Source organism: Cyprinus carpio, chromosome B2 (genome assembly GCF_018340385.1).
Source record: "Cyprinus carpio isolate SPL01 chromosome B2, ASM1834038v1, whole genome shotgun sequence".
NCBI classification, from domain to species: domain Eukaryota; kingdom Metazoa; phylum Chordata; class Actinopteri; order Cypriniformes; family Cyprinidae; genus Cyprinus; species Cyprinus carpio.
This window is the reverse complement of record NC_056598.1, coordinates 30,580,255-30,606,098: the sequence shown is the minus strand read 5'-3', so window position 1 is coordinate 30,606,098 and position 25,844 is coordinate 30,580,255. Positions and strand designations below refer to the sequence as shown.

General features: G+C 32.3%; 1 protein-coding gene across 2 annotated transcripts in view; it reads right to left on the bottom strand.

The window, feature by feature from the left end:
* Positions 1-25,844, bottom strand: part of LOC109065743 (protein unc-13 homolog A-like) — an 80,029-nt gene that overhangs the window by 7,817 nt on the left and 46,368 nt on the right. For both annotated transcript variants that reach the window (XM_042719112.1, XM_042719111.1), the window contains 15 exons: positions 25,501-25,664; positions 21,917-22,070; positions 18,876-18,944; positions 18,681-18,770; positions 17,977-18,111; positions 14,239-14,366; positions 14,009-14,094; positions 13,075-13,201; positions 12,832-12,928; positions 11,032-11,175; positions 10,823-10,900; positions 10,457-10,534; positions 7,880-7,968; positions 4,293-4,442; positions 3,203-3,326 (listed from right to left, as the gene is read on the bottom strand). In XM_042719112.1, coding sequence (XP_042575046.1) covers positions 3,203-3,326; positions 4,293-4,442; positions 7,880-7,968; positions 10,457-10,534; positions 10,823-10,900; positions 11,032-11,175; positions 12,832-12,928; positions 13,075-13,201; positions 14,009-14,094; positions 14,239-14,366; positions 17,977-18,111; positions 18,681-18,770; positions 18,876-18,944; positions 21,917-22,070; positions 25,501-25,664 — 1,713 coding nt within the window. The remainder of the gene's footprint in view (positions 1-3,202; positions 3,327-4,292; positions 4,443-7,879; positions 7,969-10,456; positions 10,535-10,822; positions 10,901-11,031; positions 11,176-12,831; positions 12,929-13,074; positions 13,202-14,008; positions 14,095-14,238; positions 14,367-17,976; positions 18,112-18,680; positions 18,771-18,875; positions 18,945-21,916; positions 22,071-25,500; positions 25,665-25,844) is intronic.

Sequence of the window (25,844 nt, the reverse complement as noted above, 5' to 3'; positions counted from 1 at the left end):
ACAGAGCCACAGAATCACACGCTGTTATACTTACAATCATCTGGTGAAAGATGAACGATGATGAAAGAAATAAGAGAAGAATGAAAATCACCACACACACACACACACACACACTTCTCTAAAGGGCACAAATCTCTTTATCAGATGCTGAGATGGTGACTGTTCCAAAAATCTAGTGCCCTACACAGACAGCTGACTTCTAAGGCAGCAAATGGAACGCATGACTGACTTGAAACACTCTTGCAGACAGCAACTCCACATAAATATTGCTACTTATATTTCAATATTATAAAAATACACCACATACAAACACTTATAAATATACATTTTCCAATTAGAATATTTTATTAAAATATTTATTATAATATCCAACTATTACATTTTATTTTCCAATTAGTATTTCATAAATTATAACTGTAATAAATGTAAATTTATATTATAATAAATTCACTTATATGTTTATATATTAATAAAGACATTTAAATTAAAAATATATGGATTAATTTTCCCCCAAAATTATATTTCTTACTTTTTATTGTTTTATTATTATTGTTTTATTGACAAACTTTTTATGACAATTAAAAAAATAAAAAATAAAAATTATTATTGTGTATGAAATGTGTTATAAAAATAAACTTTTAAAAAATTGGGATTTGTTTCCTTATTTATTATTAGTAATAATCTCTACTGAATTAATTTTAAATGTAATTATTACTTAAATTATATTAACCTACTTAATTAAATTATATTTTATTTTATTTTTTTATTACTTTTATTAAATGCGTTTTTAAATAATCAAAGACTATAATTAATAATAGTATTTAACAATAATAATATAATATTTAATATAGTATAATATATTTAATCATATAATAATACGTATTATTATAATTAATTATTACCTACAATTACATTTATATTAAAGTAATATATTTAAATTATAATTATATTTACACAACTGTATATAAATATATTTTTTTATTTTTAGGACTGCAATTTTTAAAGCATTTTTATTGTAATGTTTTAAGCATTTATATTAAAGCACCTTGAATTACTATTGTGTATGAAATGCAGTATACAAATAAAATTTTGGGATTTTCTTTTCTGTGACATCTACATGCAATGCTGCCTTAGATTTTAGTCAGACAAGGTTTGTTTGCTGTGATGTAGGCAGCTGACACTGGAGTCTCTCAGCACATCACTCACACACTGATGGATTAATGGATGGTAATGGATGAGGAGGATGAGAGTATGAGCAGTTAGTATTGACCTGCATGGAGGATTTATGCTGATATCATCAGAGCGTTTTAAAGTACAGGATCATACGTGTCACCATGGCAACACACGGGCTCCTATAGAAATCTGATCAATCATCGAGCCGTCACCCACTTAATCAAAGACCCCTAATATGCAGAACATGAGTGAGTGTGTTTGATCAGTTAAAAATTTTAATAAAATTATATAAAAAATAAAAAAACAGTAAATTATATTTATTTTTGGTTTTTAGCTAAATGTAAACGTTCATTTCAGTTTCAGTGTTCCAGTAAAAAAATTATTTTGGTGCCTGGAAATATCAGGCCTGGAATACTAATGAAAATAAATCATGATAAAGTCCTGGAAATTTCTATAGAGGGTAAATATTCTTTATTTATTCTGGAAAGAAAAAGCTGTCTTGGGTGTTTTTATTTGAGCGTTATATTATTAAAAAGGTGATATAAAACTTATGTCTTATGTTCAGTTTAAATACCATGAGTGTTGATTATTAAATTAATTAATTATTATTATTTTTTAAAATAAATTTTATATTTGTTTTTCAGCTAAATTAAAACTTTAATTACATTTTCAGTGTTTTGGTAAAAAAAATAAATATTATATATATATATATATAATATATATATATATATATATATATATATATATATATAGGGTACATCACCAGGAATTAGTACAGCATTTCCAAAAAAAAGTCATGTAGATTTCTATAGTGGATGTGTATATATATATATATATATATATATAATATATATAATATATATATATATATATATATGTATATATATATATATATATATGTATATATATATAATATATATGTATATATATATTATATATATTTATATATATATGTATATATATATATATATATATATATGCACACTACTGTTCAAACGTTTGGGATCAGTAAGTCTTGTAATGTTTTTTAAAGAAGTCTCTTCTGCTCATCAAGGCTGAATTTATTTGATCAAAAATACAGGAGATAACAGTAATCTTGCATAACGTTATTACAATATAAAATAATGGCTACTATTTTAATATCCTTTAAAATATAATTTATTTCTGTGATGCAACGCTGAATTTCCATCAGCATCATTACTCCAGTATAAAGTGTCACATGATCTTCAGAAATCATTTTGATATGATGATTTATTATTAGAATTATCAACAGTTGTGCTGCACAATATTTTTTTGGTAACTGTGATACTTTTTTCAGGATTCTTTGATGAATGGATTGTTAAAAATAAAAGGTTTTATTGTAAATATTTATTTTTTATGTATATATATTTTTTTTTGATATAAATTCTTAACAATTTAACACATCCTTGCTGAATAAAAGTTTTAATTTCTTTCAAAAAAAGAAAGAATAAAAATGTACTGACGCCAAACTTTTGAACGGTGGTGTATATTGTTAGAAAAGATTTCTGTTTTAAATAAACTCTTCTTTTAAACTTTTTATTCATCAAAGAATCCTGAAAAAAAGTATCACAGGTTCCACACACTGATAATAAATCATCATATTATTATGATTTCTGAAGATCATGTGACACTGAAGGCTGGAGTAATGATGCTGAAAATACAGCTGCGCATCACAGAAATAAATTACATTTTAATGTATATTAAAATAGAAAAACGTTATTTTACATCACAATAATATTTCACAATATTACATTTTTTCCTGCATCAAATAAATGCAGCCTTGATGAGCAGAAGACACTCCTGTAAAGAACATTTATCATTCTGATCCCAAACTTTTGACCGGTAGTGTGTATATAATAAAAAGGAAAGAGAAAAGAAATAGCATGGTACTGAAATCCTACTGCACAGTGTCCCATCATAGTAGTGTCCTCACAAAGCCTGGTTACTGTGATGCTGCAGCATTGTTTGTGTTGTGTGTGTGTGTGTGTGTGTGTGTGTGAACACACACCGTTTGGTCGGTCAGCGGCGGCAGGACGATGGTTTTCTCCATAGTGTTCATCACCAGCTTCCACAGCTCCTTTAGCACCCTCTTAAGAACCGTCTTCTCACAGATCTTCGCAAACAGAGTCAGACTGAGGGAAGAAGAAACCACAGAAACTAGGAAGTGCAAACTTTTACTGCTGTTTATTTTTATTCTTTGTATTCTGAGTAAGTCTTTGTTCAAGTTTGATCCTGACACTGAAATTAAAAATGTCTGATTTTACACATAAATCACATATTCTGATGGCTACTTAAAATGGTCCAATATTTAAAATGATATAGTGTATCACTTAATTTATTATTAATTAATATAAAACTTTTCAAATTGACAAATAAAAAGACATTTAAAATTGTTAATTCGTGTTTAAAATGTACTGTAGGTAAAGACGACAATAAAAAAATGCAACTTAAAATGGCATGTTTTTTTTATTTAATTTTTGTATCTTAATTTATGTTTTTAAACGCAACATCTAAAATTGTATATTAATTTATTACATTTAATTTAATTATATTTAAATTTGTTAATTGATATTTAAATGTAGGCAAACATAAAAATAAAAATAGTTTTTAATGCAATTTTTAAAATTACATGTTAATTTTGTACTTTTAATTAACTTTTATAGTTTAATAGTTAATTCATGTTTAAAATGTAGGTAAACAAAATAAAATAAATTTTTTTTTAAAACAACTTTTAAAATTGCATGTTCATTTATTTTATTTTATTTTGTATTTTTTTTTTTATTGTTAATTCATGTTTAAAATGTAAGTAAACACAACAAGAAAACGCACAAAAATAATATTTTAATGCAACTTTTAAATGTGCAATTTTTTCTTGCATGTTTTAATTTGCAAGTTACTTTTCTAGCGTGTTAAAAATGTCATCTGGCAGTGAATGCAACCAATCACTGAACAGTAAGTTGCTTCCAGTCATCTATTCCAGTGTTTCATCTTTTTTCTGCCGTGGCACAGTTTTGATAAGTAAAAATTTCCAGAGCATACCACTGAGCACTAACAGCAGTTTCTCATCACAGTGATCACGTGATTTGTGTGTCGCTCACTTGCTGTCCAGGAAGTCCATGATGGGCTGCAGGACGTTGTCGGCGTCTTGTGCTAAGCTGCCGTTGCCGTTAGCGGGTACGTTTGCTCCTTTCACCTGACTGAGAATATCTCCCATCTGCCTCACGCTCTCCTCGATGTGCGGCTGGAAACTGCAGACACACGACAGAAACATCTCACGGGTTTATGTTTCAAAAGATTTCTATCTCAAATAAATGCTGTTCTTTTGAACTTTCTATTCATCTGTGAATAATGAAGAATAAAATGCATCACAGTTTACACAAAAATATTCGGGAGCACAACTGTTTTATCGATAATAATCAGAAATGTTTCTTGAGCAGCAAATCAGCATATTAGAATGATTTCTGAAGATCATGTGACACTGAAGACTACGGATGTAACAATGAACCGCAAGCCGGTCGAAAATCGATTAAAATATGTGACGATTCAAATCGGTTGAGATGCACAAATCGTGATATGACTGGAGCAAGAGTTTATATGAATGTATCTCTGAGGGGAACTGACTGTCTTTAGAAAAGTTTACATGGTATTTTCTGTTCATCTTGCCTCTGAACGATGCATATTAAAGTAGTGTTCATAAGCACAGCTCTGCTTTGTTTACAGTGGTAACCAAGGAAACACTGTATTATTGCTGTTCATAAGCACAGCTCTGCTTTGTTTACAGTGGTAACCAAGGAAACACTGTATTATTGCTGTTCATAAGCACAGCTCTGCTTTGTTTACTGCGGTAACCAAGGAAACACTGTATTATTGCTGTTCATAAGCACAGCTCTGCTTTGTTTACAGTGGTAACCAAGGAAACACTGTATTATTGCTGTTCACTAAGCACAGCTCTGCTTTGTTTACAGTGGTAAACCAAGGAAACACTGTATTCATTGCTGTTCATACAGCTCTGCTTTGTTTACTGCGGTAACCAAGGAAACACTGTATTATTGCTGTTCATAAGCACAGCTCTGCTTTGTTTACAGTGGTAACCAAGGAAACACTGTATCATTGCTGTTCATAAGTGCTGCTTTGTTTACTGCGGTAACCAAGGAAACACTGTATCATTGCTGTTCATAAGTGCTGCTTTGTTTACTGCGGTAACCAAGGAAACACTTTATCATTGCTGTTCATAAGTGCTGCTTTGTTTACAGCGGTAACCAAGGAAACACTGTATCATTGCTGTTCATAAGTGCTGCTTTGTTTACTGCGGTAACCAAGGAAACACTGTATCATTGCTGTTCATAAGCACAGCTCTGCTTTGTTTACAGTGGTAACCAAGGAAACACTGTATCACTGCTGTTCATAAGCACAGCTCTGCTTTGTTTACAGTGGTAACCAAGGAAACACTGTATCATTGCTGTTCATAAGCACAGCTCTGCTTTGTTTACGGCGATAACCAAGGAAACACTGTATCATTGCTGTTCATAAGCACAGCTCTGCTTTGTTTACAGTGGTAACCAAGGAAACACTGTATCATTGCTGTTCATAAGTGCTGCTTTGTTTACTGCGGTAACCAAGGAAACACTGTATCATTGCTGTTCATAAGCACAGCTCTGCTTTGTTTACTGCGGTAACCAAGGAAACACTGTATCATTGCTGTCATAAGTGCTGCTTGTTTACTGCGGTAACCATAAACACTGTAGCATTGCTGTTCATAAGTGCTGCTTTGTTTACTGCGGTAACCAAGGCAACACTGTATCATTGCTGTTCATAAGTGCTGCTTTGTTTACTGCGGTAACCAAGGAAACACTGTATCATTGCTGTTCATAAGTGCTGCTTTGTTTACTGCGGTAACCAAGGAAACACTTTATCACTGCTGTTCATAAGAGCTCTGCTTTGTTTACTGCGTAACCAAGGAAACACTGTATCATTGCTGTTGTTAAGCACAGTGCTGCTTTGTTTACTGTGGTAACCAAGGAAACACTGTATCATTGCTGTTCATAAGTTCTGCTTTGTTTACAGTGGTAACCAAGGAAACACTGTATCATTGCTGTTCATAAGTGCTGCTTTGTTTACTGCGGTAACCAAGGAAACGCTGTATCATTGCTGCTCTGCTTTGTTTACAGCGGTAACCAAGGAAACACTGTATCATTGCTGTTCATAAGCACAGCTCTGCTTTGTTTACTGCGGTAACCAAGGAAACACTGTATCATTGCTGTTCATAAGTGCTGCTTTGTTTACTGCGGTAACCAAGGAAACACTGTATCATTGCTGTTCATAAGTGCTGCTTTGTTTACTGCGGTAACCAAGGAAACACTGTATCATTGCTGTTCATAAGTACAGCTCTGCTTTGTTTACTGCGGTAACCAAGGAAACACTGTATCACTGCTGTTCATAAGTGCTGCTTTGTTTACTGCGGTAACCAAGGAAACACTGTATCACTGCTGTTCATAAGTGCTGCTTTGTTTACTGCGGTAACCAGGGAAACACTGTATCACTGCTGTTCATAAGTGCTGCTTTGTTTACTGCGGTAACCAGGGAAACACTGTATCACTGCTGTTCATAAGCACATCTCTGCTTTGTTTACTGCGGTAACCAAGGAAACACTGTATCACTGCTGTTCATAAGTGCTGCTTTGTTTACTGCGGTAACCAGGGAAACACTGTATCATTGCTGTTCATAAGTGCTGCTTTGTTTACTGCGGTAACCAGGGAAACACTGTATCACTGCTGTTCATAAGTGCTGCTTTGTTTACTGCGGTAACCAGGGAAACACTGTATCACTGCTGTTCATAAGCGCCACCTGCAGGCAGAGAGTGAATCTGCATCTCATTCAGAGCTCCTGCTATTTTGTTCAGATATGTCTTGTGTTTTACAAAACTAAAGTCAGACCATTCTGTTTTTGCTTAAAATTTCGAAATTATAATCTAATTTAGATTAAAAACTGCTCATGCTGCATGTATGCTGCATCTTTGTTTGGATCATGATCATAAAATGCAGTGGTTGCCTCTAATTTTGAATGGAAAGAGCGTAGACAAAGCCTTAGTTTGTTTTCATGAAGATATTTATTTTATTTGTGTAACTTGCTTATTTGATTTGGGGTTTGTTTTAAATTTTCAATTTAGGTTTGTTATTTAAATTTCACAAAGAAATGTGCAGCAATAGCCTAATAAAACAACACCTTTTCATTTACTGTATAATGTCTTCAATCTCATTTTGTAAAAATAAATATATAAATAAATAAATAAAATTATGAATCGAATCGTTACATTCCTACTGAAGACCGGAGTAATGATGCTGAAAATTCAGCTTTGATCACAGAAATAAATTACACTTTACAATATATTCACACAGAAAACAGCTTTTTGAAATGGCAATTTCACAGTTTTTACTGAATTTTTATCAAATAAATGCAACCTTGATGAGCAAAAATCATTCAAACATAATACAACAGAATTATCTTTCAGATTAATTTATAATGTAGCGCTGCACATATAATTCAGGTTTTAAACATGAGTTTTTTTTTCTAATTTAAAAAAAATAGTTATAATTTCTCTATGGAGAACATTAATGGATTTTTCCTTCTAGAAATATGACTGATGCACTTTATTAACCCTGTAAATATTCCTATACTCTATACCAACCTCACTGCGAAAATCCTGCTGAGATCATCCATCACGTTGTTCAGCTTGATCTGTAGATCCTTCAGAAAGTCACTGGCCTCCATGTTTAACTGCAAAAAACATAATTATGAGTCTGAGTTAATATCATTTTGAGTTTAAATCTGAAAAACTTTGACTTGCTCAGCCGAGATTTAGAAGACGATTAATATTCAGTAATATTATCTATTTAACTGCACTCACACCAATATTATTTCAATATCAATCACATTCTATTAAACTTTTTTATTAATAGTTTGAATTCGTTTTTTTAATATATTTTCTGTATCTTTCACTTTTGATTACATATACATTTTTAGTTTTTTATTGTTTTGTAAAAGTTTTGTTTTTTGTCATATATGTTTTTAAATGTCTATTTATTATTTATCGGTTTTTATTTCAGCTTTAGTTATTATTGTAGTTTAATACTATTAAACTTTTTATTAATAGTTTGACTTGGTTTCTATTTTATTGTAATTTTAATTATATTTTTTTTGTTGGTTTTGTTATTTTTAATGTAAATTTTATATATTTTTAATGTCTATATATATATTTTTTAGTTTAGTTATTTTAATACTAATAATATTTTAATACAAAATAAATACAATAAAATAAATAAATTGAAGTTTTTAATATTTTATTCAGTCAATTTTTTCAAGTAAATTTTTTATGGTTTTAGTTTTACTTGTTATATTAGTTATATTTTATACTTTTATAGTAGAGTTAAATTCATATTAATTCATTTTGCAACATTTACACTGTTATTCAAACTGAATTAAATCAACATTGAATTGAACTGAGGTGAATAATGACTCTATTGTCTTCAGTTGAGCTGCTTTTTAGCTGAATATGAATTTGTTTCATAATGATAAAGTTTACATCATTAACATTATTATGTTCCTGTTTATTAATGTGAAACTGCTTTGAAACCATCTGTTTAGTATGTAAATATATGTGACTTGACTGATGACATCACGCCTCTAGTTCCAGCCAATGGCATCTGTTTAACACAGAGGCTCCGCCCCCACTGTGAAATCCAGCAAATCTTTTTAGTATGCACTGAGAATGTTGTTGATTTATTAAATATTCAGTGAATAATGGCAATCCAGAAATGTGCCTGCGGTGAATCAGACCATTAAAGCTGACCAACATTAATAATGCATTTGAATTATGCATTACGTCATGAATATTCATGCATGTGATTTTTTTGTCAGGGAGCATTTATGATATCATACATAAATGATGCAAATGCTGTGAGAAAGCAAGAATAATGAGCCGTCTGGCAAACATGTTTGATACGAGCCGAACGATTATGCGACAGATTGAACGGGAAGTAAAACAGAAATGAGTCAGAGATGGTGCTAAAGATGGAGCGTGGGATGTTTTACTGCTGGATGACTCAGAAGAGAAGGAGGGAATGGATGGGATGATGAATGGACGGATTGATAATGGAAAAGTTGCTAAATGAGAGAGATTTATGGATGAAAACAGAGAGAAGAGATGATGCTATTCAGTAAATGAATGAAAACAGCATAGATGATGGAAATCATTATATATTTAAATGTTGTAATTTGCATTATTTTCCTATTTAGTTCATGTGTGCAACATGCAAAAACAATCATTTCTACATAATGCAAATACAGAAGAGTATGAAATTAAGTGACATGTTATGTAAGTAGCAAGATGTTTACCTCATTTGCACTTCCACATCACTATTAAAAGTTTGAAGTCAGTTGTATTTATTTATTTTATTTGACTTTATTATTTATTTATCACTTTTTGAAAGAAATTGCATTAAAGTGACAGTAAAGACACCTGTAATGTTACAAAGGTTTGGTTTAAAAATGACAAACATCTGTTTTAACAACACTAGACATATTGCATGAAGTTAAAAAAGGCACTTTTAAAAAAAAAATTAATTATGTTATATATTATGTTTTTGGTTGTTCAAAAGTCTATGGGCTTTTTTTTCTTGAAAGTAATTATTTATTTTATCCAGAAAGGATGCATTAAATCGATCAAAAGTGGCAGAATGTTACAAAAGATTTATATTTCAGATTAAAATGCTGTTCATTTGAACTTTCTATTCATTAAAGAATCCTGAAAAATCAAATATATCACGTTTCCACAAAAATATAAAGTGTTTTCAACATTGATATTAATCAGAAATGTGTCTTGAGCAGCAAATCAGTATATAAGAATGATTTCTGAAGATCATGTGACACTGAAGACTGGAGTAATGATGCTGAAAATACAGCTGCGCATCACAGAAATACATTACAGTTTAACAGATATTTACAGAGAAAACACTTATTTTAAATTATAATAATATTTCACAATTTTTACTGTATTTTTAATTAAATAAATGCAGCCTTGGTGAGCAGAAGATACTTCTTACAAAAACACACACAAAAAAATACCATTTGAAAGCTGCAGTGGAGGGCAATACCTGAGATTAGTGTCCATTCTTCACACAAAACTATCATAATAAAAGACCAATTTTATGCTACTTTTAGGTGAACTATTTCCTTAAAAGGCATGTTTTAACGTGCATGAACTCACGTCTTTCCCTCCCATGGCCTCAAACATCTTCTCCAGCTGCACTCGCAGCTGCTGGATATTATTAATAATGATGCAAGGCTGAAAATAACAGGATAGAGAAGGTTAAGTGACATTAACACACACACACTATTAAAAGAATTTCCCCGCAGCAATAGAAAGTGAGGAATAGTGCTAAATGTGACAGCTTCATTAAGTGCTGTGAGCTGAATGAGTCTCGCTAGACCATTGTGTGTGTGTTTTCTTCCTCTGGGAGCAATTCAAGCCATTGGGCTAATTACTGTAACTCCATCTAATGACTCACACACAGACTTTATTATGAGTATGTTCTAATGCAATATTGTAACTAAATGCATTAATGTGACGCACCACTTTCTCCTTCTTGCAGTGAGTGGGAAAATCCTTTGCAATGATGTCTGCGTAAGAAAGAAGAACATTTCCAATGGTCTGAAGAAAGAAAGACAGTCACATGATTGGAGGAGTTATTATATCATCTCACAAATGATGAAGGACGACGCACATACTGATCTTTAATACTTCGTGCATGCAATAATGATAAGAGTGATGCTTGACTTCACCTTTGCAAACCTCTTCATGTAATTCCCAACAATCTGAGGATCAGGACACTCCAGCTTCCTGATGATCTCGAAGCTCTGGTTGAGCTGAGAGAAGACGTCCACCACCGAACAGGAGAAGAGCGCGTGCTCCGACGTCTGCTGGAACTGTAGGAGAAAAGAGCATCGTTTGAAGCAGAGTTTACCAAACTGGGGTTTGTGAGGTGATGAAAAGCTGTTAAGAATGCACAATAAATAAAAACAACTAAATGAAACACTTGCTAAAAACGATGAACTATTTTATTTGTTTACCTGCATGCAAATGTGATGGTAAATTATTTAAATATTAACTTCAAATTTCAAGAGGACTTCAAGTGAATATTTTCGATCTAAAGGGTTCGTCTGATGAAAAAAATTTGGGATTTACTGACAAACATTTGTCTAAACAAGGCATACTGCAAAAAGTTAAAAATAATTTCCATTGAATACATTATACATTTTAAATATTATTTGTTTATTATATATAATTTTATTTGGTTGTTCAAAAGTTTGGTGTCAGTAAGGAAGGATGCATTACACAGCTTAAAAAAAGTGACAGTAAAGACATTTACGATGTTAAAAAAATTTCTATTTCAAATAAATGTTGTACTTTTGAACTTTCTATTCATCTGTGAATAATGAAAAATTAAATGCATCACAGTTTCCATAAAAATATTGTGCAGCACAACTGTTTTCAACATTGATAATGTTTCTTGAGCAGCATATCATCATATTAGAATGATTTCTGAAGATCATGTGACACTGAAGACTGGAGTAATGATGCTGAAAATACAGCTGCACATCACAGAAATAAATTACAGTTTAACAGATATTCACATAGAAAACAGCTCAGTTTATTTCAAAATTTTACTGCATTTCTAATCAAATAAATGCAGCTTTGGTGAGCAGAAGATACATATAAAATTTTAGCAGGTGTTTTTATGCAGTATGCATCAGACAGGCCTGTGTGTGTGTGTGTGTGTGTGTGTGTGTGTGTGTGTGTGTGTGTGTGTGTGTTTGTTGTGCTGTGTGTGTGTGTTTGGTGTGTGGTGTGTGTGTGTGTGTGTGTGTGTGGTGTGTTGTGTTTGTGTGTGTGTGTTGGTGTGTGTGTGTTCGTGCGGTGTTTGTGTGTGTGTGTGTGTGTGTGTGTGGTGTGTGTGTGCTGTGTGTGTGTGTGTGCATGTGTGTGTGCGGTGTTTGTGGTGTGTATGTGTGTGTGTTCGTGTATGTTGTGTGGTGTGTGTGTGTATGTGTGTGTGTGTGTGTCGGTGTGTGTGTGTAGTATGTGATGTGTGTGTGTGTGTTTTTTTTTTGTGTATTTGTAGTTGTGTGTGTGTATGTGTATGTGTGTGTATATGTCTATGTATGTATGTATGTATGTATGTATGTATGTGCATGTGTATGTGTGTGTGTGTGTGTGTGTGTGTGTGTGTGTGTGTGTCTATGTATATATGTATGTGTGTGTGTGTGTGTGTGTGTGTATGTCTGTATTTGTATGTGTATGTATATGTCTATGTCTATGTATGTATGTATGTATGTACAGTATGTGTATGTGTGTGTGTGTGTGTGTCTATGTATGTATGTACAGTATGTGTAGTTGTATGTGTATGTGTGTGTATATGTCTATGTATGTATGTATGTATGTATGTATGTGTGTGTGTGTGTGTGTGTGTGTGTGTGTGTGTTAACTGGACTCTAAAGACTGATGTTGGTGTTAAACTCTCCTCTGTGTATCACCCAAACACCTCACTACTAAAAATCTAACAGTATACCCCTGATAGTTACCCCGTCCTTTGCATCCCTGACCAGAGCACCGTGCAAGAAATCTCTGGAAACTTCCTCATTCTCATCCAGCCACAGGATCACAAAGGGCTCAAACCATCTGTCAAGACAAAGATAAAACTATTTGCAGCATGCAGTTCCCTGATGACCACTGCATTTAATATTTAGTGTGAGAAGACTGATCAAGTCACTAACTCTAAACATTAGCACCAGTAATAGTGACGTTTGACTAGAAACAGCTCTTACGCTGGATACTCCGGCACACGGTCCTGGAAATACGGCAGCTCCTTGCAGTATTCGTTGTAGAGCCACTTCACCTTGAAGTGCAGGTTCATGTAGTCGGCGCTCTTGCACAGCCTGTGTTTCTCGTGTTCTGAGAGACAGGAAGTACATCACAGACAACAGGATATTCATCACAGATATGATTACAAGACTGTTTTCACAATTGTTATGATCGCTTGAACAGAAGTAGAGTTTGATTCCAGCCCTTTTAACACTTGCTTTATTTGTTTAATTAATTATTATTAGAAAAATACAGTTAAATATTGCAAGATAGAGAGTCATAAAGACCCTAAATTAACTACATGAAATAAAACATAAGGGTAGGATGGATGGAATTAAATAGAAAAATAAAATGAAACGTCTCAAGACTGATTCACACAAACTGCAAAGGAACGAAAACATAATATTAGAAAACAGTAAAGCAAGCAAATAAATAATATATCAAATAAAAATAAATTGTAAAAAAAAATACTTAAACATCAAGAAGTGAAGAGAGACAGAAAAGTAAATAAATAAAAATAATATAGTAAATAATAAAATAATTGAACAATAGAACAATACATGCACAAACAGAACTAAAACCATAACATTAAGAAGTAAAGAGAGGGAAAAAGTAAATAAATAAAAAATAAAACATACATTTAAACATTCTAAGAAAGTTCAAAAGAAAAAAGAACTAAAACAACTTGAATAACAACAGAAAAAATAAGTACATCAAATAATAAATACATACAATCATATATGTACACACATTAAATGTACATTAAAAGAGAAACGCATATAAAAATATACATATACAATAAAAGAAAAGAACATTTTAACAAGAAACACCCTACTTCAATGATCTATTATTTTTTCAGTTTCTCACACGAGAGGAAACATTAGGTTTAGTGTTTACCTTCCATCGCATACTTCATATCCTGAGCAAACATGTTCCACATCACCTCCGCACTGATCTTTCCCACGTTCAGCTCCTGAGGGAACCTGCGCGAGGAAGACATTTCTCTGTTTCCTTCATATCAGTTACATAACTTGCTTTTGTTATTGTATATTACTCTAACCACCGGGTTTCAGGTTGGTAAAGAATCATGTTAAACCTGATTATCTGGGGTCTGAACACACACTCACTGGTTCAAGCAGGGCGTGTAAGAGTTCTTGTCCTCCTCTATAATGGAAACGATGAGGGTGATGAGTTTGGACCAGAAGTCCAGGTTCTTGATACTCGGCCCCTGTTCTTCAGGAGGAACCGTCTTCGACTGGATATGAACACAGACGAGAGAGATAGCATGTAAAATATACCAACACAAACACACTTTAACATAAGACACCTGCACTGCAAAAACAGGTGTTCTTCCTCAGTATTTTTACTTGTTTTTCAGTACAAACAATCCTATAAACTAGATACATTCACTTGAGATGCTAAATGACATAAGATTTGAAGTCTTGTTTTTTGGAGAAATTGATCAAAATGAAAACTTATATTATCTTATATAAATATATTATGTTTATTTTATTATCTTATTTATTTTTTCATTATAATTAGAAAAATGCAACAAAAAAAACATCTCAAGATCTAAAACATAACATTAGAAAAGAAGTGAACAGAGACAAAAAAGTATCTATGTAATAAACAATATAATATCATAAAACTAACTAAATAAAATATAATACAATATACAATTAAACATCTCAAAACGTTACATTAGAAAAGAAGGTAAGAGAGAAAAGTTTTAGAAATTATATAAATATAAATAAATTATAGAAAACACATTTGTGCAAAAATTAAACATTTTAAAAGCAAAATTAAACATGTTAAGACAGAGATTCAGACAAACCTCAAATTACAGCAAAATTAATACATGACATGAAAAGAAGTGACAAGAGAGAAAAAATAAGTAAAAAAAAGCATCAAAAAATTTAAACAAGTCAAAGGACCCCATTGGCAGATATTTGCAGAAACGCTTTTCATTTTGATTAGATTTTTTATAAAACAAGACTTATTATTTATGTTATTTTGCGTAGTAAATACATCTTGACTTCAGTATGTTTACATATTTCTCTCCATCATTTTTTAGAAACATGTTGTAGTTTCTCAAGCAGCAGTCATGCAGCTCGTGGTTACTGGAGAAAGACGCCCATTTACACAAATTGGCAATTTAAAAAATAATGCAGAGAGCATGCAAGAATGCTTCCTGTGTGTACGGCCCATTATCATCTCAGATCTACACACACACACACACACACACACACACACACACACACACAGGAGCATCAGTCAGTGCTGCGGTTATGAGGTGTCAAAAACTCCAGACGCGTCTTCCATCTTACTAATAAAGTTCTGCAGTGGAAGTGCAGAGAGAGCGAGAGAGAGAGGGATAAACACACGTCACACTGTGCTTCTTCTCCATTCATAACTGCCACAAAACCTCCACCATAATCAATATTTCATTTTCTATGAGAACTTCAGCGCTTGCGGCGCTCTGAATGTGAATTACTAAACAGCATCAAATCAGCATGAAGACAAAAAACACAAACTCATTCAGTCAAATGTGATGCTCTCGGTTAAACCAAAGCTTGCAACAGAAAATTCAAAAGTTTAAAAGTTCAAAACATTTAAAAGTTTCCAAAAGAACATTCAAAAGTTTACAAATTCTAAACATCTGAAAGTTTCTAACAGAACATTCAAAAGTTTAAAAGTTCAAAACATTGAAAAGTTTCCAAAAGAACATTCAAAAGTTCACAAATTCTAAACATCTGAAAGTTTCCAACAGAATTTTCAAAAGTTTAAAAGTTCAAAGCGTTTAAAAGTTTCCAACAGAACATTCAAAAGTTTAAAAGTTCAAAATTTAAGTTTCCAACAGAATATTCAAGTTTAAAAGTTCAAAGCATTTAAAAGTTTCCAACAGAATATTCAAAAGTTTAAAAGTTCAAAATATTAAAGTTTCCAAAAGAACATTCAAAAGTTTAAAAGTTCAAAATATTTAAGTTTCCAACAGAATATTCAAGTTTAAAAGTTCAAAGCATTTAAAAGTTTCCAACAGAATTTTCAAAAGTTTAAAAGTTCAAAGCGTTTAAAAGTTTCCAACAGAACATTCAAAAGTTTAAAAGTTCAAAATATTTAAGTTTCCAACAGAATATTCAAGTTTAAAAGTTCAAAGCATTTAAAAGTTTCCAACAGAATATTCAAAAGTTTAAAAGTTCAAAATATTAAAGTTTCCAAAAGAACATTCAAAAGTTTAAAAGTTCAAAACGTTTAAGAAGGTTCAAAAAGAAAATAAAAAAAAACAAAGTGGGGCAGGATTATTATCATTAAAAAAATAAATAAAAATTCATTACTTAAAATAAAATAAATGTTAACTGAAACAACATATATTAAAAAAAAACTTTTTTAATTAAAAAAAATTACTAAAACTTTGACCAAAATTAAAACAAAAACTATAAAAATAAAACTTAAGTTAAAATGTTAACAAAAACTATAACAGTAACTCAAAATCACACAGATAATGCACAGATAAATGTCACTATTTGGCAGGTAGTTTAAGGAGAAAGACTTATTTTCATCCAAACAGCATTTAAAAGTATTTTATTTGATCCACACTATATTACATCAGTATAAACAAATAAACTTGATTTGTGTATTTTTAGTGTTTTGTGCAAAATTAATACCCATGTTACCTTGTTTTATAATAAATAAGGTTACTAAGACACCAACATTTTAGTGAAATTCCACAATTACCAATTCTATTTTCAATACCACTGTAAAAACTAGGCTAATATGAAGTTCAATCACTATTAAAGACAACTAAACAAAATAAATAAACAAATTAGCAAGCAACAGAACAAATAAATACAATGGAGTGATAATACAAATAAAAGAAAAGCAATGCTTTCTCAATGCAAATCTCAGCTATGTCTAAGAAATATTCAGGTACAGAAGTGTTTATTGTATAAATTAAATATAGATTAATCCTTCATAAGTTTACAAGAGTTATTCAGTCAAGAGCAGTGAGTGATTTTCTCTTTGTCTTCTGTTGTTTGATACACATCAACACTTTTTCTTTAAGACCTAATTCGATTTTCTCCCATAAACTGCAATTAAATGGCATTTATCATGCAATTTTCAGTGCATTTTAAAACACACACACACACACACACACACACACACACACACACACACACACACACACACACACACACTCACACTCACACACACCCACACACTCTCACTCACTCACTCACACACACTCACTCACACACACACACACACACACACACACACACACACACACACACACACACTCACACACACACACACTCACTCACACACACTCACTCACACTCACACACTCACTCACACACTCACTCACACACTCACTCACTCACTCACTCACTCACACTCACTTGAACAACACACACACACACACTCAATAATTAATAAATAATTAATTAACTCACTCACACACACTCACTCAATCACTCACTCACTCACTCACGTCACTCAGACACACACACACACACACACACACACACACACACACACTCACTCACTCACACACTCACTCAACCTCTCACACACACTCACACACACACACACATACTCACTCACTCACTCACACACTCACTCACTCACTCACTCACTCACTCACTCACTCTCTCATACACTCACTCACTCACTCACACACTCTCACACACACACACTCACACACACACACACACACACACACACACACACACACACACACACACACACACACACTCACTCACTCACTCACACACACACACACACACACACTCACTCACTCACTCACTCACTCTCTCACACACACACACACACTCACTCACACACACACACACACACACACTCACTGGGTCGTTCTGGTATTCCCGGCTGTAGAGCTCATGGCAGTTATTAAAGATGTACTCGTACGTTGAGTTGAGACACGCTTTCACACAGTCTTTAACGACTTGACTCGCTCTCGGTGGACTCTGCAGCTCCTGGACCTGAAAACACACACAACAGTGATTCCTCTCGGCGATGAGATGCACATTTACACATAGAGGCTTTAAAAGCCTATAAATGTTACTGAAGAGTTATAAAACACTGAGCACCATCAGAATATGAATAAAATGTTCAGAGAAAGAAAAAGACACAACTACTTACAAAACATGTCATTAAATTATTTAAGATCTATCACCAGAAAAAAAAACATTCACTTATTCATTCTTATTTTATAATTTTCTCTTTTTTTCTAATGTTATGTTATAATCGTGTTGCAGTTTAAGGGCTGTTTTATTGCATTTTTCAAATTATTATTAATTTATTATTATTTGTAATTTACATTTTTATTTATTTACTTCTTTTTTCTCATCACAACTTTCTTTAACTGTATGTTTCAGTTCTGTTGCAAAATAAATCTCTGTGTTGAGACGATAAATTAATATGTTTTTCATTATTTATTTATTTTTTAATATTTAATTATTATATTACAGGCCTATACATGTTGCTGAAAATTATATAACACATAAAGCATATGTCATTAAATCATTGAAGATCTATGACCAGAACAAACCTTCATCCTGAAGAAAGTGATGCTGGTCAGAAGATCTACAGTGGACTTCAGGTCCTGCAGCCTCTCAGGGCTACTAGCTGGAAAATTATTCTGAAACAAACACACAGATACACATTCTACCACACAATTCATCAGGAGATATAGAGGTCAGCTGTACAAGTGTTCAATGATATATTATTGAATATGTGAACATACTCTGTACATAGAGAGGTCTATCCTCAGGGAGTTGTGCAGCTGATCCAGAAGCTTCACAAAGCGCTCTTTCTGCACGAAAAAAAAAAGACATGTACAATACACACTATGAAGCAAAAGCAGGGATGGGAAGTATTTATGATGTATGTATTTCAAATATATATATATATATATATATATATATATATATATATATATATATATATATATATATATATATATATATATATATATAATTTCATATTTGATAGGGTTGATAAAAATGGTTTTATATTTTGTATCAAAATACTTCAGTGTTTTCTATTTTTATAGTTTTAAAATACTGCAAAATACTTTGTAAGAAGTCTACAGGATGACATCATAAAGCTGCGGCCTCTGATTGGTCTACTCAGTAGTTTGCACAGACTTGTAATTAAGGCACTATTAATGTGATGTCTATGCTTCTACGGCTCTCAATAGATTCAGTTGGAGTTGGGTTAATACTCCTTGATAAATTCTGTTCTGATTATGTTTCTGGATAAATTTAAAATCAAAACATTCAATCATTTAATAAATGTTGAAATGCTAAAATGTTAATTTTCAACTTCCAAATAGGCGTCCAGTGATTGATAAATAAATATTTGATTGCTGAATATTGTACTCTGATTGAAGTAGCTGTTTAGTAGGATCATGATTTTACACACCATTGCATGAATGACTGCTTGACACATACAGATATTATAATATTTCTGATTAACAATCAAATGATTAACTAGTTGCTATGACAACAGATGCCATCAGTTGTCTTCTTATGAATGACTTGTTTGTCACTGAGTCAGTGTTGCTGATGCAAAGTAGGCCCTTCGTTCCCAAACACCAAGTAACTAAATTAGGACACAATTAGGAGTCATTCACAAACTGTTAAACATTAAACTGTTGGTTACTTTAAACCTAACCTTCATCTGGGAGATCACATAGATTTGTGAATATTTTTTGCATATGTCAGATTTATTGCATGACTCGGGCAGAGAAAAGCTGTTACTATCAAACACTGTTTATTTAATCACCTGAGTCAGTGTAATCATGAAGCGACAGATCAAACAGGCCAATTAATGGAAGGTTTGCCAAGAAATTTCATGCTACCTTGTAAAAGTATTTTTTTAGTATTTTTAAAATACAAAAATACAGTAGTTTATTTTTATACATTGTGTGGCTGCTGTATTTTATAGTTTATTTTGATACACTTAAAATAAATGTTTAATTTTTTTTAAAATACATTTTGATGCATCTAAGCAAAAGTCTGCGGCAAGATCTTTTAATGTTTTTGATAGTCTCTTCTGCTCATCAAGGCTGCATTTATTTGATAAAAAACAGAGTAAAAACTGTAATATTGTGAAATATTACTACAACTGTTTTCTATTCTAAAATGTAATTTATTTCTGTGATGCACAGCTGAATTTTCAGCATCATTACTCCAGTCTTCAGTGTCACATGATCTTCAGAAATCATTCTAATATGATGATTTGCTGCTCGAGAAACATTTCTGATTATTTCTAAGTGGTGCCCACAGAATAACATAGGTTTCATAGACAATTGGACGAGTTTTTGGGGCAGACCTGACCTGCTGAAAAGAGATGGTCTTCATCCTCCTGGGTCTTCTGTCTAGAAATATGGCACATAGTCTTAAAGAGTTTGTACTTGACTAACTGGGGCCCAGGTCAGGAAGCAGACAGACTGGCTAAACCGACCGTTTGCTATCCGCTGCATTCTCAAAACTCTGGCAATTTGATAATACCTAGAATATCAAAATCAACTGCGGGCGGCAGATCCTTTTCCTATTTAGCGCCCAAACTCTGGAATAGTCTACTGAACATTGTTCGGGAGGCAGACACACTCTGTCAGTTTAAATCTAGATTAAAGACCCATCTCTTTAACCTGGCTTACACATAACACACTAACACATTTCTAATATCCAAATCCGTTAAAGGATTATTAGGCTGCATTAATTAGGTCAACCGGAACAGCGAACACTTCCCATAACACCTGATGTACTTGCTATATCATTAGAAGAATGGCATCTACGCTAATATTAGTCCGTTTCTCTCTTATTCCGAGGTCACTGTAGCCACCAGATCCAGTCTGTATCCAGATCAGATGGTGGATCAGCACCTAGAGATGACCTCGACAGCCCTGAATGTCAGCGGAGACCAGGACAACTAGAAACAGAGACAGATCCCCAGTGAAGACCTTGTCTCCTAGAAGGAACGTCGGGACAGACCACAAGAACCAGATGATTCTTCTGCACAACCTGACTTTGCTGCAGCCTGGAATTGAACTGCTGGTTTGTCTGGTCAGAGAAGAACTGGCCCCCCGACTGAGCCTGATTTCTCCCAAGGTTTTTTCTCCATTCTGTCACTGATGGAGTCTTGGTTCCTTGCCGCTGTCGCCTCTGGCTTGCTTAGTTGGGGACACTAATTTTCCAGCGACATTGTCAACTTTATTGCACAGATACTATTTAAACTGAACTGAGCTGGATGCTGACATCACTGAATTCAATGATGAACTGCCTTTAACTGAAAATTGAGTATTTACTGTTGCCCTTTTGCATTATTGACGCACATTTTCGTTTAATACTGTAAAGCTGCTTTGACACAATCTGTATTGTTAAAAAGCACTATATAAATAAAGGTGACTTTACTTGATTTATTATCAATGTTGACATTTTTTTGTGGAAACCGTGATACATTTTATTTTTCAGGATTCACAGATGAATAGAAAGTTCAAAAGAACAGCATTTATTCGAAATATAAATCTTTTACATTTAGTCATTTAGTAGACACTTTTATCCAAACGACTTACAGATGAGGACAAAATGAGGACTTTTGTCACATTATAAACGTCTGTACTGTCACTTTTGATCAATTAGAAATTGCAGCCTTGATGAAATAAGGTATTAACTTATTTAAAAAACCAATCTTACTCACCCCGAACGTGTAAGAGTGTAAAGTGTAAGATCTACACACTAGTGTTTTGCAGGTCATTTTGTGGTTGAAATCTGAACTGACCCCAAAGTTGGAGGCAGCGAAGCGGTCGGAGGCAGAGACGTTGTTGGAGGATTGTGTCGTATGGGCGTAGTAAGCGTTGATGTTGGCCAACAGTGTGCTCATAACCGCAGGAACACCAGGACACATGTACTTCGACGACAGACACGCAAAATGCCTGAACACAAACACAGAGAACAAGGTTACTTACATCTACAGGACTGAAGATAAACACATTTCCTTTATGCATTTCTAGCAGATCCCTGTTAAATAAGAGGAGGACGATATGACTAAAAATATACACAATATAAGTCATTTTCGAACAAAATCTTTATAATAATAATAGAAGTTATTTTTAACCAGAATCTTTACAATAATAAAAATAAGTTTCAAACTAAGTCTTTATCATGATATACGTAATTATCAGCCAAAAATTTTGAAACAAAATCTTTTGCACAATGCAAGTAATTCTCAACCAAAAAATATTTACAATAATAGAAATAATTTTCAGCTAAAATCTCAACACAATAAAAAGTATTTTCAATCCAAATCTTTACCATGATACAAGTCATTTTCATCTAAAATCTATCCCACAATAAGTAATCTTCAATCAAAATATTTACAATAGTAAAAGTAATACTTAAAATCTTTTTCACAATACAAGTAATTTTCAACTAAAATCTTTACAATAATGAAATAACTTTTCAATCACAAATTTAAAATAAAGTAATTTTCATTCAAAATCTTTAAATACAAGTATTTTTTTTAAATAAAAATCTTTACAATTATGCAAGTTTCAACCAAAATGTTTTCCACGATATCACCAACTTTCATTCAAAATCTTTACCATGATTAAAGTCATTTTCAACTACAGTAAAGAACGGCTTAACTTTACAGTAATTCTGCCTGTAATCAGAGATGCTACTAATTAAATTTAACGTCATACTCTATATTTCTCAACACTGTCACATAATGACTTCTAATTGAATTTGAAAATGTTAAACTCACAATTTTCACAACCAATCGTATCTCATTGATGCTTTACAATTCCTGCACCAAATACTTATATGCCATCTTTGAACTCAGCTAAATATACAGTACAGACCAAATGTTTGGAAACATTACTATTTTTAATGTTTTTGAAAGAAGTTTCTTCTGCTCATCAAGCCTGCATTTATTTGATCAACAATACAGAAATTTTTTTCAATATTGTGATATATTATTACAATTTAAAATAATTGTTTTTAAATTTATTATACTTTAAATGATCATTTATTTCTGTGATGCAAAGCTGAATTTTTAGGATCATTATCACATGATCCTTTAGAAATCATTCTAATATGATGATTCATTATCAAAGTTGGAAACAGTTCTGCTGCTTAATATTTTTTCAGAACATGTGATACTTTTTTTAGGATACTTTGATGAATAAAAAGTGATGAAAAAAAAAAGCTATGTTTTTAAAATATAAATATTTTGTAATAACAATATAACACTACTGGTCAGTAATTTGGGGTCAGTAATTTTTTTTGCTTTTCTTTTTTTTAAATAAAATCAATACTTTTATTCAGCAAGGATGTGTTAAATTGATAAAAAGTGATAGTAATGAAAATATATTATTAGAATATATATTATTTGAATTTTTTATTTTGAATAAATGCAGTTCTTTTTAACCTTTTATTCATCAAATATATTAGACAGAAGAACTGTTTCCAACACTCATAATAAATCAGAATATTAGAATGATTTCTAAATGATCATGTGATAGACTGGATGTTACATGTGACACTGAAGGCTGGAGTAATGATGCTGAAAATTCAGCTTTGCAGTCACAGGAATAAATTATTTTTTTAAAGTATATTCAAATAGAAAACAATAATTTAAGTTGTAATAATATTTCACAATATTACTGTTTTTTCTGTATTTTTGATCAAATAAATGCAGGCTTGATGAGCAGAAGAGACTTCTTTCAAAAACATTAAAAATAGTAATGTTTCCAAACTTTTGGTCTGTACTGTATAACATTTAACATCATTTTAAAGACAGATTGTGATAGCGTCCAGCTAATGAGGAATATTGATTAAACGAAGCTTGAGTTTTCCCGTTCCAGCACAGTCTGCTGGTTGTCTTTAACACTCACGACACACACTTCACTCAGCGTCTCCTGAGACTCAGTGTGATCTGACCGCTGATCAGAACATGAATCATGTCCTCATTATTATGGACGTCCTCGTCTTTGGTGGCAGGAAGCTAACGAGGTGTTTCCAGCAGTGCTCTGAATACACACGTGGGTCAACGAACAGCTCACTGATGCTCATTAACATCAGAGAAACCAGAGGACTCTCCGAAAACGTACAAATAAAGATCATTTTAGACGTTTCATTACTATTTGGAGCATTGGGATCTCTAGAAGAGGGCTTAATGAACAAATTTTTGTGAAAACCTCAAATTTCGACCAAAACGTTTTTGTTTTTTTGTTTTTTTTTAACTTCTTTTGCCTGTAGCTGAAAATTAGACCAGCTCACAAATTATTGATTTCTATTTTATTCATTTTATTATGGTTTTCAGTTAACAGAAGCAAAAATATTCTAAATTCAAAAATTTGATTTAATTATGATTGCTTTTCTATATGTTGCAATGCATCAACAAATTATAACTGATAATTAAATTCAATGTACTGGATTTTCATTGTCACACCACAGATAAGATACATTTTTATCACCCATGTTTGTTGTTGTCTAAACTATATACAAACTATTATCAAAAAATATTATCATTTGACTGAACTAACACTAAATAAAAAAGTACAATAATTACAATATGATCTAATAATCAATCACTTTCCAAAAAAATTAATAAATAAAATAAAATCTAACAAAGATTCCAAAAATTGTAACACAAAGAAAGTGACACAATTTGGACTCTTTCTACAGCATGACTTAAAAACAACTCTCTATTTTACTACAAGAAAAATTAAAATGAAGTCTTCATAGTATTTATGGCCTCACAAGATAAACTATCTACATTTTATTTTAAATTTAATAAAATAACAAACATAATTTAGTCATTACGGAGCCCCTAAGGTGAGAAGATGATGGAAATATATAATTTTTCCTCCCATTTCATTTTATTTCAATCAGCAAAACTTTGCAGAGAGAACACAAAAGAACTGTGAACACAAGTAAAGCTTTTCAGGGAAAACCGGAAACTTTTGTATTCAAACACAAAAGAATTGTAATATAATTATTTCCTGCTATTTGATATTTTTTCCATCACCGTTTCCTATTTTGTAAGTTTCCTACCGTAAATATATCAAAACTTAATTTTTGATTAGTAGCATGCATTACTAAGAACTTCATTTGAACTTTAAAGATGATTTTCTCAGTATTTTTATTTTTTTGCACCCTCAGATTCCAGATTTTCAAATAGTTGTATTTCAGCAAATATTGTCCTCCTAACAAACCATACATCAATGGAGAGATTATTTATTCAGCTTTTTAGATGATGTATAAATCTCATTTTTGAAAACTGACACTTAAGACTGGTTTTGTGCTCCAGGGTCACATATAATAATCAGTATTGTAAATATGGAGTCGTTCTCTGCTTACGTCATGGCCTGATAGATCGATTCCACTCCGTATCTCATGGCGAACTCGTCCACGATCTCCTGCGCCGTCTCATCGAAGTACACTTTCCAGGCGTCGTCGCCTTTGGCATCAGGGATCTTCACCACGCCGCTGTTCTGCTTCTCTGTGGTGTAGTGGAAGATGTGCTGCAAAGCATCATGGGAAGAGGACTCACTGATTAATCCTGAGGGTCAAGATCTTTACACTGATTCAGTTCTACATCACGTCCTAACCAGGTGTGAGTGATGAGTTTCCAGCAGGTTTAATATCAATAAAAACATGGTTGTTAACTTAAAAACAAAGATGGAAATATAATTTTTTATTTT